Source organism: Acipenser ruthenus, chromosome 19, assembly GCF_902713425.1.
Source record: "Acipenser ruthenus chromosome 19, fAciRut3.2 maternal haplotype, whole genome shotgun sequence".
Taxonomy (NCBI): Eukaryota; Metazoa; Chordata; class Actinopteri; order Acipenseriformes; family Acipenseridae; genus Acipenser; species Acipenser ruthenus.
In genome coordinates, this window is record NC_081207.1 from 24,264,538 (window position 1) to 24,282,974 (window position 18,437).

An 18,437-nucleotide genomic window follows, 5' to 3' on the forward strand; every position below is an offset into this window, starting at 1 on the left:
TCAGATTACCGTAAGACTGAAAATAAACGTGCCGTTAAAAATAAATGCAGGTCAACCTGCTCATCAACTAGGCAACACCCATCTGCATCAATCAGTTCTATCGTTTCGAAACATCACGCCACTTTTTATTTATCTTTTTTTTTTTAAACTAACTTTTTTATCTTCAAATAAGCTCCAGTTTTTAGTTCCGGTAAGTGTATACATTAATTAGATTAAATAATAATAATGATATATAGTATTGATAGTGGTGCAGTTCTGAAAGATATAAAGAAAAAGTGTGGTCTTCTGTTATGCAAAATACTAGTAGCCTTTTCCCTAATTAAATACTGTTGGTAAATGTAAATAAAATATATGGTATTTTTAAAGATACAAGTACAAAAGGCTCTCCACAAGATCACCAGGGACCCTGTTTTTTCTTGGTAGCTCTATGCTACTATAAAGTTAAAGACATATGTAATATTATTTATATTTTTATTTAAAAAAATAAATGCATATAGATAAATGCATTATAGAGGTTTTTAGTTTTGTAAACAATATCTTGATGGGGTAAAATAATGTCTGAAAAACAAATAATAACAATAAAAACATCTATTTGTGCATTGTCTGCCAATTTTCTTCAGCTCAACACCAACAAATCTGAACTTCTAGTAGGAGCAAAAACTCAACTCAAGAATCTCAATATTGCTGCCTTGAACCTTGGAAACTGCCTTGTATTTAATGTATTATGCCCTGTATTTATTGCATTTGCATTGTTTTTTACTGTTTGTATTTAATGTATTATGCCCTGTATTTCACTTTATTTAATGTATTATGCATGGTTCCTCACTATCTTGTAAAGCGCTTTGTGATGGTGGTCCACTATGAAAGGCGCTATATAAAATATAAGATTGATTGATATTGATTGATATGTGCAATACTGTCTTGATTATGATTTTGCTATAAAGTGCTCAGGTCTCGGATGTACCTCTGTTCATCACTGCCAGACGTGCTGAGGCAGTTTCCATGGTAATGTCATTAACTAAATAAACAGGCCTTTGCATCACTACCTCAGGCCAATGAGCTCTGAATAGCGGTGCACACCAAAGTCCTTGTGCTAGATATGACTCAGTGCAATGACAATGCACAAAAGTCAGCAGACACTTACGTTCAAAGAAGCATGAGAAGGGATGATGAAATCACATACTCTCATTTTACAAATTAGGTATGTCAAGACCGAGTAACAATAGCTCCTTTTGCTACAGAGCAATTGATAGTATATAATTGATTTTAAAAAGGGGACTTGAACTCAACCCTGATCGTCACACAGAAATCACATTACCATGGTGATAATGTTGCCGTTCAGGTTAGCCTTGTGTTTTTGCTGTCTCGGTGGTAGCGAATACAGCTGTGATTTTTTTGCTACTCTTCAGTGTGATTCCAACAGCATAGCAAACAGAAAACATTAAATTAAAGTCGTTTTATTTACTTCTAAATAAAGGGTTTTACAGGAAAGCATGCAGGGGGAGCAATGGAAAGATCAAGGGCAGATCTTATTACCTGTCTGGCAATAGACTGCATCATAAACTGTCCTTGAGATTGGTGTTGTGCACTAGCGTAAGTATAAAATAATAACAAAGCAGAATTGGATTCTGCATTACAGCTTCAAGTCGTTACAGTATTAACCCTTACAAAAACACAGGTCCAATAAGATAGACCTTATAAATTAGGGGGGCATTCAATTATTATTATTTATTTATTAGCAGATGCCTTTATCCAGGGCGACTTACAATTGTTACAAGATTTCACATTTTTACATACAATTACATTATTTTTTACACATTATTTTTACATACAATTACCCATTTATACAGTTGGGTTTTTACTGGAGCAATCTAGGTAAAGTACCTTGCTCAAGGGTACAGCAACAGTGTCCCCCACCTGGGATTGAACCCACGACCCTCCGGTCAGGAGTCCAGAGCCCTAACCACTACTCCACACTATCAGGTTTTACTAAAACTGACAAACACATTGGCCATTGTATATTATACTGACTGAAATACGAGCTATGGAGAGTTTTAGAGAATGTTGATTGCACTGAATTGACAGTGAATATCAATTTGAATCCTTTATCGGTATTCCTTAATCAAATTCTTGTATTGTTATTGGGTCATATCTGTTTACATGTCTGATTATCAATGTACAGTACAATGGTTCATGTACAGTAAATGAACACCACAAGCACAGCAATAATCCAGTTTCACTTTAGCACTGATGGTAATGTCTTCTTGTTCATTCAAACATTCTAAATATAAATAAGGGTAATGTCATGAAAAATGTTATAGTAGAAAATAATATCATTTTTTTCTAATCATAACAATATCCCTTGGCAAGATTATAAATAATTCCCATTACTGGAATACATGTTGGTCACAATGTTGTAATAGAATTTCATAACAAATTCCCATGCACCAGTTCATCAAAATCGCACAAATAGTTGCCAAGATAATGTCTTCCTATTCAATTCAATACAATACAATTCAATATATTACCCAGAACAAAAAATAAAATTACATTCAATTATTACACAAAATGTTGATATCTTTGTAGAGGATGTTGGTAAACACACATACAGCTCTTTCAAATCAATGAATTGCATAAGTCTTATACAATGGGATCTACCTGAACAGGCTAGACAGCATAGACACTTTTTATTTTATTTTATTTTTAGTTATTTTTGAGCCACTCATTTTGAGATTAATAAAGTACACCTCCATACTAATGCATTTGTAGAAACATTTATTCTAAAAGGAATCAATAACTATCCTTAGAATTTGGAAAGAAAGCTAAATGCCCAACATCTGATTTGGGTAGCATCAGCAGTGATAGATGCAGTTGAAAGGAAGGTATCATGTTATTTAGAGGTATTGGGAAATTATTTTAACCTTCATCTTTTGTCAAGGGGTGCCATGGCTTAATCTGCTATGCAATTGGAGTCTTATCTGTCCCCATTACTGGCAGTATGTTATAAGGCGCTTATCACAGGTCATAGCTTGCCTCGGAGGTATCTCTTAGTAAGACTGCTCTCAAAGAAAGGTAGCGGATCTTCAACATCAAAGACTACATCAAACCTTGGCTTCTTCCCCAAAGCCAAAACAGCAACAAGTAAAGCCAAAGTTGCAGTAAGCCCCCATATCAGATAGGATTTGCCAGTTTTGGGCTCCTCATATGTGAAGAAATGCAAACGTCCTGGCAGCCCTGGAATGGCTTGGGCAGTGTGGCGTGCTGGGTTAATGAAATAGTGCAATGGAACCGTGAATACATCACTCACTTCATCTGGACTGGGTTGGGCTTGGAAGGTTTCCTCAATGAAAGCCATCACTGGTGTTACTAACATGCCAGCCTTGGGGAGGAAAAAAAAAAAAAAACATATTTCAATCTAGGACATTTCTAAGTCTACAAGACAAATGTTTGGAACATCACCATTAACTTGTCCCTCTGTAACACTCTGCCCCTACTGGATGTATGAATACCTCAGTCAGATGTGTCACTTAGAAAATGTAAGGTACAGTAATCCGTCACGTATCCGACTGCGTTGGGACCAGAGTAAGGGCGGATATGTAAGAAGTTGGATGAATCAATCCTGTTTTAAATCCCATTATACACAACTGTAACAATTACTACAGTTACATAATTATTGTTTTGAGACTCAGCTTTTATTAGGGAGCTCCCCTGAATCCCTTGTTTAGAAAGACACAGATCTACAATCTCTGAACTAATCTTCTCCGTTCAATAATAAACTAACGTTGCTGAAGAGCTTCAACATGGATATGTGACGGGCAGATACGCAATGGATTACTGTATTTATAATATCCAAAAGGGCAACTGCACTCTTGGGTCAGACAACTCTTAATCAAAACTTACAGCTTTTTTAAGGAGATCTATAGAAGGACAGGACACAGATTTACCTTGCTAATAACTGGAACAAGTCTGCCAATGACCTCCACCTTGTCTGGTGGAAGACCTATTTCCTCCCTGGCTTCTCTGAGTGCTGTGTCGATTTCATCGTGGTCCTTTGGCTCACACTTACCTCCAGGAAAGCACACCTGCCCCCCACTGTTTTTTAGCTAAAAACAGAATTATTAGTGGGTATAACTCAAAAACATATACTGTAAAGGTTGAATAGTCTGTAGGTCACTTTGTACTGATGTGAAAAATCATTCACTGCAGAGCAAGGAGATGTGGCAGTTGGGGATACTAAACAAAGGGCAACAGTTTTCTTTTTTTCAAACCACCTCTTCCATTTAAGTTATATAATTATGCCACGTGGGTTGAAATGCTTCTGAAGGATGTGCTGTGCGTACAGTAAAATAAGGGATAATCAGCAAAAACACTAACCTCTATTGACCTAACTGTCATCAGCACATGAAGTTCTCCATTTCTCACAAACAAAGGGATAAGGACAGATGCTTTAGGTAAAGATGACAAATGAGAAAATTTCCTTCCAATGTCATAACGTTTTAGAATAGTCTTAGCCTTTTCTTTCATGTTCATCCTAAAAGAAGAAATAAAAATGTAACGCTACATCAGATTCTGTGTTTTACACGTTTTCCCCTAGCCAGTGTGCCTCTTGGAACACAGAATGATCTCATTAAGGTGCATGGTAACACAGACACCACATTACCTTGATGAGACTGTTGGTGCTCAACTAAGCATTGTGTTGCTGTCTACGCAGTTGTGGATACCTCTGTAATTCCTGTAGACTAGGTTTTTGACCTCGTTTCAGTGTGATTCCAACAGCATGCAGTTGCATTTTGAAAACATTACCATAAAGTCGTATTATTTAACTATGAAAAAAACAGTCTTACAGCAACCCATGCAGGGGGGGGGGGGGGGGGGGGGGGGGGGCGATGGACAATTATATTACCTGTCTGGCTAAAGACTTTGCAGGTAGTTGGCAGAATTACCTACGGTGTGTTAAGAATACTCGTACAGTACGTTCTTAATTATGTGGCACATGGGTATGGGATGACATTATCAACAGTACTAACAAAGTACACTGACTTATACTCGTGCAAGTCATTTTTAATAAATTATACAAGTCGAAAAGTTAACTTTGGTATTTGAAAGGAGAATACATGAAAAATAAATACTGTCAAAAGACAGACGATGCATTTCGGTAGCACATGATGCACATACCGGTATCATAATGTTACCTGCCAACTTAAAACCACTTACCGTACGTATAAAGACAACGATCAGAGGTCAAAATGAAGAGGACTATTATTCTAAACACAAACGAAGTTCAAAATTAAGACAGGCAGTGTAAATTACCGTTTTTACCACGTTCGTTAAAATAATTGTCAGTTAAAATGGTAGAAACACAAAGCATTATTTCACGTTTTAGTATTACAATACAGTTAATTTACCTGCAGTACGCACTTCTGCAGTAAGTATGCTGCAAACCAGGAAACAAGTACAACACAGATTTGGCAAAAGAAAACTGACTCCGCATTGGCAAAATGTATAGGAACTAAAACATGTCTCCACCTGTTGGCGAGGAAGAGAAGTATGCCCATACAGCACTGCACCGGATTCTGAACACAACTTCTCCACATTAAACGAAAATAATATACAATATTTACAGGTAACAAAAACACAAAATTGTATCTTTTGTTTTTAATTTCATGTATTTTCTTTATTAAGTCACATGATGTATTTATTTATTTATTATTTTGCTCAATGTTCCATTATATTTTTAGTCTCAAGATGAACTGGGTAATCACAAGATGAGGATGACAGCTGAACTGTTTCAACCAAAGCCATTATCTATCCACATATTATCAGTATTTTGTAGCCTATGTCATACCTCAATCAATGTTGTATGACACCCAGACCAAACCCTATGCAGTAAGAGTATCGGCCACTAACAGCGTGCACTCATAATACTGTATGTGGTGTTGTTCACAAAGCTACAGTAATAACAGGAGGAGTGGACTGAATTAGCATTAAAGTAGACATTTCCCTAAAAACGGTGCACTTTGAAGTAAAGACCTTTAGCATTTTCTCCAGGATTTCTTTCAATACCAGTAAAGAAAACAAGTCTATAAACTCAGAATCCCATTTGAGTGAATAAAATATTGTATTTAACATCGTTTTGTCATTGTCATGCTACATTCTTTCTCGGTCGTCTTCCCCACCCCCCCGATGAAAGTGGATTTAAGGGGCATTTGTTTCAACTGTTATCCTGTCTTCAATTGCTTTCGACCTCCTCTGGCATATCCATTGTCCAGCCAGGACATTCTCGATCTCACAAGTCCGTATTTCATCCTATTGTTTAGGAACAGCAGTAAATATTCTGAGTCCATGCATGGCTTTAATTTCATCTTTCAATGCCTGGAGGAAGAGATTAAAAAAAAAAAAAACATAGTAAATAGAAACCCTGACAGTTTTGTGCTTTGTTAGGTTTATAATCTCATGTGTTTTATTGTTTTTTTACACTCAATACCCACAGTAACTGACTTTCCAAACAAAAATAAATGAAACACAAGACCTGGTTGACCAGTTGGTGTTGATGTACTGTTCTTTTTCCCTTAAATTCTTCAGATTCTATATGGATTTCATACATGGATCCACAGCCACCTAGAAAACAGAGATGTGCATTAAACACATTCTTTATTCTCCCGCTGTTATTTGCTGTGCAGCCAAAAAAACTGAAAACTATATTATTTTCTTGAACTTGAAACGGTAGGTCGTTTTCACATTTATGCAACATTCAATAAAGCGGTGGAAAATATCCTCATCAGGTCATAAAATATATACGGTATTATACAACAATAAAAAAAATATGCACAACACAATTGTCCATAGGGTACTTATTTCTTTCTATTACATATATTCTTTTAATTTTATGATTTAACCAAAAACAGTATTATAGGAAACACGAAGGATGTCTTAAAATTCATCCCCACTGGTTTACTGTACTTAATTATGTATTCTCAATAGGTGCAAGATTAACAAGAACGGATACTTTGAAATATGACTTGCCTGAAATATCTACTACTTTAAGAGATGTAGCCTGGGGGAACTTCTCTTTCAATAGCTGAGAGATTCTTACTTCTCCATCAGTCCCCGAAGTCAACGATCTTTGAATAAGGCTTGTAGTTAAGAGAGTCTGTGGAAGAGGAATACATTGTTTGAAACAGGTCATCAATAACAGAAACTAACGTACGGTAAAAAAAAAAAAAAAAAGTATATGCAAATCATTTTACAATATGCGTGTTATCAAACTCAAACGAGCACTCTGTATTTAAGAACAATCGTTCTACAAAGAAGAAAACAGCTGAACAGAACTTCTGTAGTCAGGGTCTGATGCCTTTCTCGTACATGAACAATATTTCCAAACCGCTAGATTGTGTTAGATAACATATACCTACCGGTACTACAACAACAAATGTAATCTTCACGGGTTTACATTTATTGTAAACTGACATTGCGTACTTACTCTAGTCTTGTGAAGGAGCCTGTTAATTGAATTCATTGTGAAAATACAGTGAAAACTCATTTGTATATTGTACTACATACACTGACTTGATAAAACAGAATAATTTATTTCAAAACAACCATGTCCCACAATGTCACGTTCTTTTAGTCGCAGAAATATAACGTCAGTAACTGTTTTTTTTTTTTCGCCCCTGTATCTGGCACCCTCTGTTGATTGAGAAGGAAATCGCACGCTCCTTATTTAAAGAAAAGCATTCGCCATAATTTTATTGTATTTCTTCTCAAAAGCACAGATACAGTATGTGCCCAAACATTTTACAAAAAATTATCCTGTCAATGAATTCAAAATGATTTCTTATTTCTGTATTTACGTCATAGGCTCATTGATGTTAATAATATAGATATGGACAGTGACCTTGACTAAGTTTTAACATAATTAAGTAGGGACAGCCATCAGGAACATTCATCATACTGTTGCAATGAGCCTTGGGGTTGTGGTGGTAGAGCCTTCTACATGTCAGTGCTGTGTGGTTTAAGTGTTTCTACAGCAGCATGTTAAAGTGACATAATGCTGTCTGTATTGTACACTGGAGAAGCTAACGAAATCTGCTCAAAACAGTAACTCTATTCAAATACTGCATATCAAAGACTGCAACGTGGTGTATTTGGAAAATATATTTAAAAAATGCCCCCTCCTAAATTCAATCCATTTACAATACCACATAGTCGTTATGTTCTTTCAATTGCAGCAGACAAGTTGGGGCATTAGTATTGAAGTTGATGGGGGGTCATATGGAAGATGCTTAAGGTGAAAAAACCAAAACATTTTCTTTTCCCTCCAATAACCAAAATATTCTTTGTTGATATTTTTGTTTCCCAGACTATATTTCCTGCCACAGTACAGTAAGTTAACTGAATTTGACCCCACCCAAGTTTTACATTCAAATTCTTCACTGCATATTCTTCTGACACTGGGACTGAAGGCTATTGAAAATGAGATTTGTTCATTTTCATCCTTAGCATACGGAGATGAAATCAAGTTCAGTTGACAGACTCTGGTAGCACTAGTTAGGAATGCAGGCTTACAGCACTCGATCTCTCCAACTACCACTAATGATGACCTAATGAGGGTCACATGCACAGAACACAACCTGACTAAGAAATCATATAGGAAAACAGGAGGGCTGTGAATAAACTATAGCATCAGGGAAATATTGGAGGTTGGTGAATTAATTTTATAAACAGCACGTACACAAACAACACCATACATACAGTTGACTTTTGTGTAACGTTGCAGATTGGACTGTAGACTGCAAATGGAACGGATGGCAGCCCTAGTTTAAATTTGGAACCAGATGAGACTGAGTTTTACAGATTGATTTCATGGTGCATGTGGAAATGTGGAATAAGTGAGGTCAGGTGGGGTCATTTTACCAGGAAGTGAATACGTATAAAATCTAAAAAATGTGCTTGCAAAACAAAATGACAGTGTTGTGGCAACATGAGGGTTTTTTTGTTTTTTAATGCTTTAGTTAAGGAAGCAATAGTATCATCATCAGCAGCATAGTGAGTTTTTTCATGCACATACTAATATGCAAATCTAAAAAGACAATGGTTTGGATTTTCACTTTGTTGAAAATGTCCCTATGATGATTCAAGTTGGGGGTCCCCGTCTGGCTGCAGTTAAAGCACTGCTGCAGGGAGTGCAGGATGAGTCACACAGCTTGGACAGCGCCAGGTTAGCGTCCAGGCTGTGCAAAGAGGCCAAACTTTGCTGGGGACGGCACGTTGGCTCTGATGCTACCAGGGGTGGGAATGGGAAACCGGCAGGGACTTATTCTCCTCATTGCGCAACAGCAAACCCTACTGGCCAGACACCGAGCATATTCAGAGTGGATAAGAAGCAGAGCTGAGCTCTGTCTTCCAGGATCGGCAGCCCGCCCACCTCTGCTCTGGATTGCTCGTGGAAAAGCGATTCTGGCTTTAGGTTTGTGAGTTTGTAGGATGCTCATATGCCCTCAGAACGTCCATGCTGTGTGTGGACTCGGTGCGATGAGGAGAAAAAACATAATTGGACATTTCAAATTGGTGGAAAAATAAATAAAAATAATAATTGATCAATCTAAATATTAAAAAAAAAAAAAAATTATTCAAGTGAAATATTCCAGTTGAATGGACATGCACTACAGTATGAAGATACATGCAAGTTAAGAGTAAAATGAAAATATGAAACAAGTGCAATTATACAAAGTGAGATTACTAAATAACAGTGTTGTCATTACAACACAATGGCAAATACAGTGGTACCCAATATCCTTGAAAAGTATTAATAAATAAATACAAATTCAGCTGCTTTGGAGTGGGGGGGGGGGCGACATATGCATTGAATTCAGTATTACAATACACTGTTTGCAAACAATTTTTTTCAGGTATGCAGAGTATTACATTTCTCATGTCAAACAGACTTAAAAATGTGTTCTAATTAATTAGTCCAATATGCATAATTTTGTTTCTTGTTCATGAGTTGTAATTTTATAAAATGTAGTTTTTCCTACTTCAGTAATTTACTAACCAGCTAAACATCTGCCCCAATGTATAAATAAAACAAATATATAAAAATAAAATCTTTGTACCAGCCTGATATGGGAAACCTTTAATCCCATATATTGTAAATATAAAATAATACATTGACACTCATTTCTTTGGGGGGCTTGTAGAAAAAAATAAAACGTTACAGAAAACAAAAACATACAACAGATGTAATTCAAGCAAAATCAAGTATTTTTTTAGGGGTAGTTCCATCAGCAGATATGTCTCGCTCTCACTCTCACTGTGGTTGACTCCTTGTGCCAGTCCCTTTTAAACCTTGTACTTCTGTTTGCCTTGTTCACTCATCACACAGATATGCTTAAGAGAAGAACAAAGGAAATCAGTTGTTGCATCAAACACATTCATGCATAACTAAGCAATCCTAAAATATACAAATATGCATACATAAAATTGGCTTATTGTGCAATAAGCAAACATTTACCCATGTGCAGTATATGAAACATAATATTTTGGGACATACTTAGATATATATACTATATTACCCACCAGCAAAGGAAGACTAATAATAAAACAATTTAATTTAAATCAAGTTTTCTAATTACTTTAAGTGTTTGCAGTCCAACTATCAGAATAGGTTTGTGTGCCAAAAAGTGATATTGAAAGGGTGTAGTTTATAAATCAGAATTATTATTTTTTTTTTTCTGTGCTGAAATTCAAGCCTACTTGTTATTGTTTGTGTAGTGGTATCAATAAAATGTTAATATCATGCTATCATTATCAATTCATTTTTTAGCTTAAGGATAACTTGCTGTCCTAACATTTCAAAACATTTTGTATGCACTTACACTTAGGTCCCTGAAATATTCATTGTAATCCAGGGCATATCCCACTACAAATTTATCAGGAATTTCAAACCCTATATCTGTAAATATAACAATGGAAATAATTGGCAAGTGTTAAACGTACAAGATCCAGTTTGTTAGCAACATATTAAATTATGAGCTTTAATTACAAGTTTATAATATATATTAGCTTCATTTGTTTAATAAAGAATTTATAAATTAGATGCTGTTGTTCTGGTGAAATTAGCGATTTTTAACTATACCTAGTAAAATTACTACTAGCGTTGTTTCAGATGTAAACAGCGTAAAAGAACAATGCTTACAGTCTGGTCTGTAGCCTGAGCTTCTTGGAGTTCTTTTGACCAGAAGGCTGTAACAACAAATACTTATTAAAATAAAGTCCAGAGTTGAGAGGCTTTAAAAGAGGTTCTATAGAAGTAGAATTTATGAACACTACATAGTCTAAGATTAGTACTAAATTGGGTTCTGTGAAACCATTTGGTAAAACTCATTTCCCTGAACTTTAACAGCTGGCACGATAGTTTTGCCTGGCACAGTGGAAGCCTCTTTATGTGATAATATTTGATTACATAAAGCAAGAGTTTTAATAAAGATGTCTTATTGCTTTATTAGCAAAGGGGCTGCAATACACATTTACAATATGCAGTTGATTCAATTTAAATATGATTCTATCAGGCTATTTTCACTGACCAGTAATTGTGCGGTTTACCATGTACTGTATATACAAAGCACAGTTACGCCCATGCATAACTGTAATTTGGTATGGTTTATCACACGGCATACAAAAAGACCTCACAGTCATGTTGTAACACACGATTTAAAACCAAAATACATCTCCTGGTTTTGGATAACCATTACGGGATAACTCATGGCCTCAAAAGTCATTATGCAAGATTAAGGGTTTAAGAGCACCCAATATAAAATAGACTTAGTGGGTAAAGACTACGATAGACATAATCAGACGTAAACCATTTAACAAGAATTATAATAAAATAAGCAAAGACGGTTTTACTTTTCTGCTGCAGCACTAATCAGATTTCTAGAGCATGAAGCTCACGTTTGCCAAACAGATTATGTGAAGTATAATACCGCTTCACAAGTTATTTACCTCATGAACATAAAACCTACATAACCTATGTATGTACCACACAATGTAAAAGCCCATGAATACATGGCACCTAAGATATAGGGCCTGGTTCTCCACTGTGGGTAAATAGTGCATTTTGTTTCTCATTAGCTCAGTAAATCAGAGGTCATTACAGTGAGCTACATTTACAGGAGATGGAATAACCTACTGTAAATAACGGACGTGCACATTTTAACCTATATTCTGATACAGTACCCTCACCTCAAGAGATGTACAGTGCAGGATCTAAAAGACATGTTGTTGATTTAAACAATGAATATAAATATAATATCACCTTACTACTTTGACCATCTTTGGGTTGTAACCATTTAAAATAGATAGTAGTGTCTGCATGGTTTTGCCAGTCTCCACAATGTCCTGAAAGAAAAAAGAAAAAGAAAAAAATCAGAGTCCAAACAAAGATATCCTTTTATCTTGCAGGTTTTGAGATCGCGGTAAAGAAGCATCACTAAGCAATTACGATGGAAGTTAGATCCAGTTACCTTACCTTACAGTATTACACTGTTGCTAAACTGTTTCATAAGCATGGCTAAACATGCACAAAGGCTTACTTCACTTTAAATGCACGCACATGAGGAGGGATCTCACAGTTGCGTAAATATTTGTAAAGATTTATACAAAATCTGCAGTTTATTGGATTATAACCAATTGCCATCTGAAAGATCTATTGGAGGCTAGGGGTCAGATTTTCCACTGTGAGCAAATTGCCCATGTATCATTTACTAGGAAGTGGGGAACTTGCATTCAGTTGAAAATATATGTCCAGAATTGAATAAGTTTTGTATTGTTGACTATATAAAGCAGGTTTCATGGTCACTATGTTGTAGGCATGTGAAAGACAGAAACACCCCCACAGTAAACTGTACATTAGCATGTTTAAGATTAGATCCACGAGGTAGGATTATAGTGTTAAAGAAACCTTGCCATATAAGGGTGAATTTTGTTAACGTCTCTAGAGCAAAAATGCTTCTCTATGTATTATGCAAGGAATAATGTACATCTAACTGTGCATAATCAGGCTGTAATTCTATCAAGGGTTTCTGATGACAGACCACAAGAGCAATAGCTCAAGTGATTTATCAGTGTCACCAGAAATCCGAGATAGAATTAAAACCTTAAACAGTGTATGTACAGTTTTGGTGTATATTACTTGTTATAATACATGGCGATGTAACAGAAATTGTATAACGAGCAGTGTTTATATTTAACAACTGAAAAATAAGTGTTAAGAATAACATTGTAAATCAGAATATAAAAAATTGTAAAACAAGTTTATCATCTGTCTACAATCCCACAGAGCGCAAGTGGCTGAAGTCATTTCTTATTCAATTTATGTTGTCATTGTTTTTCTAAGAGTATTTGCTTTATTCTACTCTTCCACAAATGTCTCCCTGTCTTATGTGGATAAAACTTAAAATCTGCAGGCCATTGTTGTTTGTTTTGGTATTGACAGTGTTTTATTGTGTTCATGTACTGGTGGTGGAGTTTGTTTTAAAAAATTCAGGATAGCAGTTTCATCATCAATCTTATTATACTCAGGTCTTGCACCACCACCATGTAGAATATGGCTGTAAAGGTTTACCAGAAAATGATCATTCACTGTGTATTACAGAAGGAATAAAAGTACAGTGTTGATAACATTTCAGCCTTATATGTAGGTTGTACTTTATTATTACTTGTAAACGATTTGATTAATTTATCTAAGTGCATAGTACATTTCTACATCGTCTGTTGAATTATCCCCCCCCCCCCAACCCCCCCCTCCCTTTTCAGTCATCAAGTAAAGTGCAAATAAAGCTGTAAAATCCTGCAGTTTTGACACGTATCAAATCTATTATATAAATTATATTGTATAATGCTTATTATATAAATATAAAACACTTACCTCAACTATTAAGACATTCTGTTGGCAAAATAAAGAAAATGAAAACAAACATGTCTGAATAAATTATATAGAAGTTTAGAACATAAGAAAGTTTACAAACGAGAGGAGGCCATTCGGCCCATTTTGCTCATTTGGTTGTTAGTAGCTTATTGATCCCAGAATCTCATCAAACAGCGTCTTGAAGGATCCCAGGGTGTCAGTTTCAACAACATTACAAATAAGAACATGCATTGAACAATTCGGTGCACAGTCCCATGCCCAAAACACAAAACCATATACATTTTTTTCCTACTGCCTATAACCACCAGCCAGCACACCACACAATCCAGGTGTGCCAATGGTACAATTTAGATATGAAACACTCTCATATACAACCTTAAAAAACGGTCAATAAAATGACTGATGGATACAGAATTACATAGCGACCATTAACCCAAATCTGTAACTTCATGTTGCAGCAAACTGATCATCTAAATATCCAGCCAAAAAAATAAATAAAATGAGTCTACACAGTTTCAATGTTCATACACACTTTACCACTCAGTGCAGACAGTTCATCTCCTCCGATAACTTTAACACTGTTTGTGCACTCATCATTCTAGAAAAAAAAAGAAAAAACATTACTTTAGTTTTATTATCAATATACTGTACACCGAGTATAAGGGCTTGCTACAGCTTTAAAATATGAGTCAGCATGCAAGAACTGCAATAGCATTCCATGCACGTACAAATGTAATCTTGCAAATGGGATTTATGAGGCTGTTGAAAGATACAAAATATATATATTTTTTATTAGGCACATGCTTGCATCAAGGCAATTACAAAAAGTCCTGTGTGCCTGATAAATGGAAGGTTGAAGTCTTGCAAATGTACAGCAATGCCTTACTAATACAGCCCTGTCCTGTATTTGAATACATTAATTTGCAATATTTGTTTAAAAACAAAAAACAGGTAAAGTTGTACTAACAAACCAAAAAAAAAAAATGCCAAGTATGCACAAGAAACTTCTGCGTATATGGGATGTTCATCCTAAAACTGTATGCAAATTGTACACATACTTTAGTCTATCCTGTTTCCAAACAAATCTGTGACTGGTTTATTAGTCTGCTGTTTGAGTGAGTTAACATTAGAAGACCTCTATGGCAGCCTGCAATTCTGAAAGGGTTAACAGGATAATACAGCTGTGGGGATACGTGGTAGACCTGGCTAATTTGCTGGCCTTTCATATCTCGGTTCAGATTAGGTGACATTAATTTGGTGGTCTCAATTTAGCTTCAAGTGCAGAACAGTCCATATCATAAAACCAGTACAGCTTTATAGAAGAAACAATAATTAAGATGTGTATGATTTGTATACTGTATATGGGAGATGAACACAAACAAACAAATTCAGTTATTGCATGCTAAAAGAAAGAAATTTAAAATTAAACACTCACGCTGTAGCTTTTTAGTCTAATGAAATCCACGGTCAATGGCACAGATTTATCGCTGTTTCGATTTAACGCCTTGATGTAATCTAGCAGGTCTGCAAAGAATTTATATCCTCCTTTCAGCACACACAGAGCCACAATATGATGTTCCCCCAAGTCACGCATGATATCTCTGGCCAAACGCTCAGTCCTGCAGAACAAAACAGATGAAAAAGATTTCACTAAAACAATGGGTGACAAAACATATTGTGCCGGTTGGTCTGTGTTCTCTGAATGTCTAAATGGATGATTTGTACCCATTGTTTCATCCAACTGAGGTGAGCGGCTTCTGATATAGCCTTCCACAACTGAGACAATCAGGTGTCAGCATAATGCAAATGTATTCAATTGAGACCCTCGTGTTAAGGAGTGCCAGTACCAAGTTTCACCACAATTGGAGAAATGTTTCTCAAGATATAGTGTGACATTCTGTATGGATAATTAAAGCAGCGTTGACTACGTACCCCCTTACCCATAGAGGTAATTTACACTGGGTAACACCTTCATTAACGATAGAATAAGCCAGCCAAAGCAACCATCCTTCTACTTTTTAAAACTGAAGTAAAACCAATGCTCTTACCACCATGTGTCTGCTTACCTGTCCATGATAAGCCCATGAGGAATAAAGACTCGTTCTAAATCATTTTCATAGTGTTTAGGTATACAGAACAGATCCAAGTCATAGCCCTTCTCATCATCAGGTATCTGTAACAGAAACATTTGTGTTTTTTTTTTCAGTAACATGGATAAAGAACACATGAAAGGCTTGCTAATTGTAATTGGGAAATATAACACATACTTTTGTATACACTCCAATTTGAACACAATGCTCTCTGATAGGCTAAATCGTATTGTTATTTTAAACAAATTCTGCATGACCTCTGTGTGGTATCTGAAGCTCTGTTAACACTGCATTTCCATGTGATGGTGTCATTAAAGGTTTTATAACACTAATCTGGAAAGATTAGTTTTAGCATAGATGTACCTCAGAAAGCCAGACTAATGCTGGATGTTAGGCACTGGGTACTGTTTTACAACATTTACTATTATTATTATTATTATTATTATTATTATTATTATTATTATTATTATTAATAGGGTTAGGTAGAGGCTTAGTTCAAAATGCAAAATCTTTTTACTATTACTTTAAGTCGCTATATGCAAGCAAGGATATTAATCCATTTTTAGAAAGTTAAAGAATGGCCATTTGCTCATCTGTGCAAAATACGTGTATTTAGACACCTGTGTCTCTATTATACGTTGCCTTAGCAACCATGAAGAGGCAAACGCCTGTTATTTTTTTTTAAGACTGTTGTAGAGGTGCTGTAAAAAAAACGTCTGTATCAAACTACAGATAATATAACATATTCAAACATTTCACAGTATATAACGTACATCCAATCACGTTATTTAATTGCATGAAATTTAATTAAATAGCAACACAAGTAAGCACTCATTTCGACAACACCGAGTCCAATAAGGATTATGATTCTGTCTACAACCTCTATACATGTGACCATGCTGCAATAGGTATACAGCTCAAGAAGAAAACACACACCCCTCAATTTAGTAGTAGAACCGCTATAAACCATAGTTTACCTCCAAACTTGAAGACATTGTTGTGTTGTTCTGTACACGTAGGCTAGGTTAACCAAATTTGTTTTCCGGATTACAATATTCAGTCAGCTGCATGCCCTTCCCGACACGAAAAGGTCACCATCTGCCGGTCTTCGTTTACAGCTTGCTGCAACCACCAGCAGGCAGCGCTAACTCGATTTAAACACTTGACGTCACAATCCTTTTGCCTAATCAGCTGATTTCTCCTCAGCCGCCTGCTTTACTCAGTGTCCATCGTGTCGGTATTTGGGGAGCGATGTAGAGGGAGGTTCAAAAACAGAAATGGACATCTCGAAAGAGGCAACTTCCCTACGTTTCAGAATGTTTAACATACAGTTTAACAGTGACGGTACTTACAGGCTTTTGATGCCATGGTAACTACACACGCACATATTTATATTTATGGTAAATCTACTAATGTGTTTGCGATGTAATTTGCTACATAGTTAATGATGTAACGATTTGCTATTTTGTTCTATTCAAAACTCCAGGCATCATGGTATTGAGCCTAGTTTATTTATCCATTTACTTTCCTGTGTTCTTCTGTATTGTACATGATCTAATTATAGGTAATGCAAAACTTTTGGACATAGCTGTAGATTCAATTGTATATTTGTTGAAAACACACACACACACACACACACACACACACACACACACACACACACATTCTTAAACGTTGGTTTAAATTTTAATTTGTTAGATGTTATTAATCATTAAAAAAAAAAAAAAAGACGATTTTTTCCCAACATTTCTGATACACTAGTATCTGTCTTGTACTGATATGGTGTATTGCACTGCAATGGATCACCTGTGTGTTATCATTGTTATGGCAATAAAAAACGTTATTGTGGTAGAATTACAATACTATCTCCCACTATTGAGCTGCTTGGTAAGAGTAAGCCTGTCTACACAGCAATGTTATGTGCAGTTGCAGAACTTAATTTCAGCTCTTTGCTGGACCATACCAACTCAAGCTCTGCTCTTTGGTTTTAATAGAAGATAGTCATGTGGGTAGTGGGGTCTCATTCTTGTGGGCACGGGGGGATGAAGTAGCCATGCATGTCAATGTGCATGTCTACGTCGACAGATGCTCGGGCAATCTCTTTGAAAGACTTGGCATCCAAGACCAGTAAAAAGGCAGTTTTGTTAGGATCCGGGCAGACAACCACTGACAAAACAACACCTGCAAGAAACAACATAATCAATTATACTAGCAGGTGCTGGTCATCTTTTTTTTTTCACAGCTTCAAATACATTATTTTAAAAAGCAATCAATACAGATACGACTGGACGGAACATTTCATTTTACTACACATGCCAGATCCCCAGAAGTTCTGCATTTATTCATCTGTCCCAGTATTGTTGGAGGGTGGTATAAGCATGGACGAGCTTTGTAAATGCACCAGTGAAGATGATCTAATTGTC

At 35.9% G+C, this 18,437-nt stretch overlaps 3 protein-coding genes across 7 annotated transcripts; all 3 read right to left on the reverse strand.

Moving 5' to 3' along the window:
- Window positions 1-1,718: 1,718 nt before the first annotated feature.
- Window positions 1,719-5,540, reverse strand: nudt7 (nudix (nucleoside diphosphate linked moiety X)-type motif 7). Of its 3 annotated transcripts, XM_034040279.3 has the most exons (5): window positions 5,406-5,455; window positions 5,215-5,264; window positions 4,375-4,531; window positions 3,945-4,103; window positions 1,719-3,379 (listed from the first exon to the last, which is right to left on the reverse strand). In XM_034040279.3, the coding sequence occupies exons 3-5, from the start codon at window positions 4,528-4,530 to the stop codon at window positions 3,023-3,025; spliced, it is 672 nt and encodes a 223-aa protein (XP_033896170.3). In that variant the 5' UTR covers window position 4,531; window positions 5,215-5,264; window positions 5,406-5,455; the 3' UTR covers window positions 1,719-3,022. The 3 variants fall into 3 exon arrangements, with proteins under 3 accessions (XP_033896170.3, XP_033896168.3, XP_033896169.3); XM_034040277.3 differs by lacking the exon at window positions 5,215-5,264 and having other exon boundaries at window positions 5,406-5,540; XM_034040278.3 differs by having other exon boundaries at window positions 5,215-5,540.
- A 107-nt stretch (window positions 5,541-5,647) lies between these two features.
- LOC117424160 (bolA-like protein 3) lies at window positions 5,648-7,657 on the reverse strand. Its single transcript, XM_034040281.3, has 4 exons — window positions 7,481-7,657; window positions 7,024-7,150; window positions 6,530-6,618; window positions 5,648-6,372 (listed from the first exon to the last, which is right to left on the reverse strand). Exons 1-4 carry the CDS (start codon window positions 7,538-7,540, stop codon window positions 6,307-6,309), a joined length of 342 nt encoding a protein of 113 aa, XP_033896172.1. The 5' UTR covers window positions 7,541-7,657; the 3' UTR covers window positions 5,648-6,306.
- Window positions 7,658-10,120: 2,463 nt separating this feature from the next.
- On the reverse strand, window positions 10,121-17,178 carry LOC117424265 (hypoxanthine-guanine phosphoribosyltransferase-like). Of its 3 annotated transcripts, XM_034040470.3 has the most exons (9): window positions 16,992-17,173; window positions 15,991-16,097; window positions 15,360-15,543; window positions 14,457-14,522; window positions 13,925-13,942; window positions 12,314-12,396; window positions 11,195-11,241; window positions 10,875-10,951; window positions 10,121-10,386 (listed from the first exon to the last, which is right to left on the reverse strand). In XM_034040470.3, exons 1-9 carry the CDS (start codon window positions 17,007-17,009, stop codon window positions 10,339-10,341), a joined length of 648 nt encoding a protein of 215 aa, XP_033896361.1. In that variant the 5' UTR covers window positions 17,010-17,173; the 3' UTR covers window positions 10,121-10,338. The 3 variants fall into 3 exon arrangements, with proteins under 3 accessions (XP_033896361.1, XP_058848643.1, XP_058848644.1); XM_058992660.1 differs by lacking the exon at window positions 13,925-13,942 and having other exon boundaries at window positions 16,992-17,178; XM_058992661.1 differs by lacking the exon at window positions 10,875-10,951 and having other exon boundaries at window positions 16,992-17,177.
- Window positions 17,179-18,437: the final 1,259 nt, after the last annotated feature.

What these genes read in the sequence shown, in the direction of transcription:
- LOC117424160 (XM_034040281.3), bottom strand. Translation starts at nt 7,540, where the DNA reads ATGAGTTTTCACTGTATTTTCACAATGAATTCAATTAACAGGCTCCTT. An exon ending in TAAAGTAGTAGATATTTCAG is followed by an intron (nt 6,619 to 7,023) that starts GCAAGTCATATT and finishes TCTGTTTTCTAG; the next exon opens with GTGGCTGTGGATCCATGTAT. An exon ending in AACACCAACTGGTCAACCAG is followed by an intron (nt 6,373 to 6,529) that starts GTCTTGTGTTTC and finishes CTCTTCCTCCAG; the next exon opens with GCATTGAAAGATGAAATTAA.
- nudt7 (XM_034040277.3), bottom strand. Translation starts at nt 5,491, where the DNA reads ATGCGGAGTCAGTTTTCTTTTGCCAAATCTGTGTTGTACTTGTTTCCT. An exon ending in TGCAGAAGTGCGTACTGCAG is followed by an intron (nt 4,532 to 5,405) that starts GTAAATTAACTG and finishes TTCTTCTTTTAG; the next exon opens with GATGAACATGAAAGAAAAGG. An exon ending in TGACAGTTAGGTCAATAGAG is followed by an intron (nt 4,104 to 4,374) that starts GTTAGTGTTTTT and finishes TTCTGTTTTTAG; the next exon opens with CTAAAAAACAGTGGGGGGCA.
- LOC117424265 (XM_034040470.3), bottom strand. An exon ending in CATGGGCTTATCATGGACAG is followed by an intron (nt 15,544 to 15,990) that starts GTAAGCAGACAC and finishes TTTGTTCTGCAG; the next exon opens with GACTGAGCGTTTGGCCAGAG. An exon ending in AAGATGGTCAAAGTAGTAAG is followed by an intron (nt 11,242 to 12,313) that starts GTGATATTATAT and finishes TTGTTGTTACAG; the next exon opens with CCTTCTGGTCAAAAGAACTC.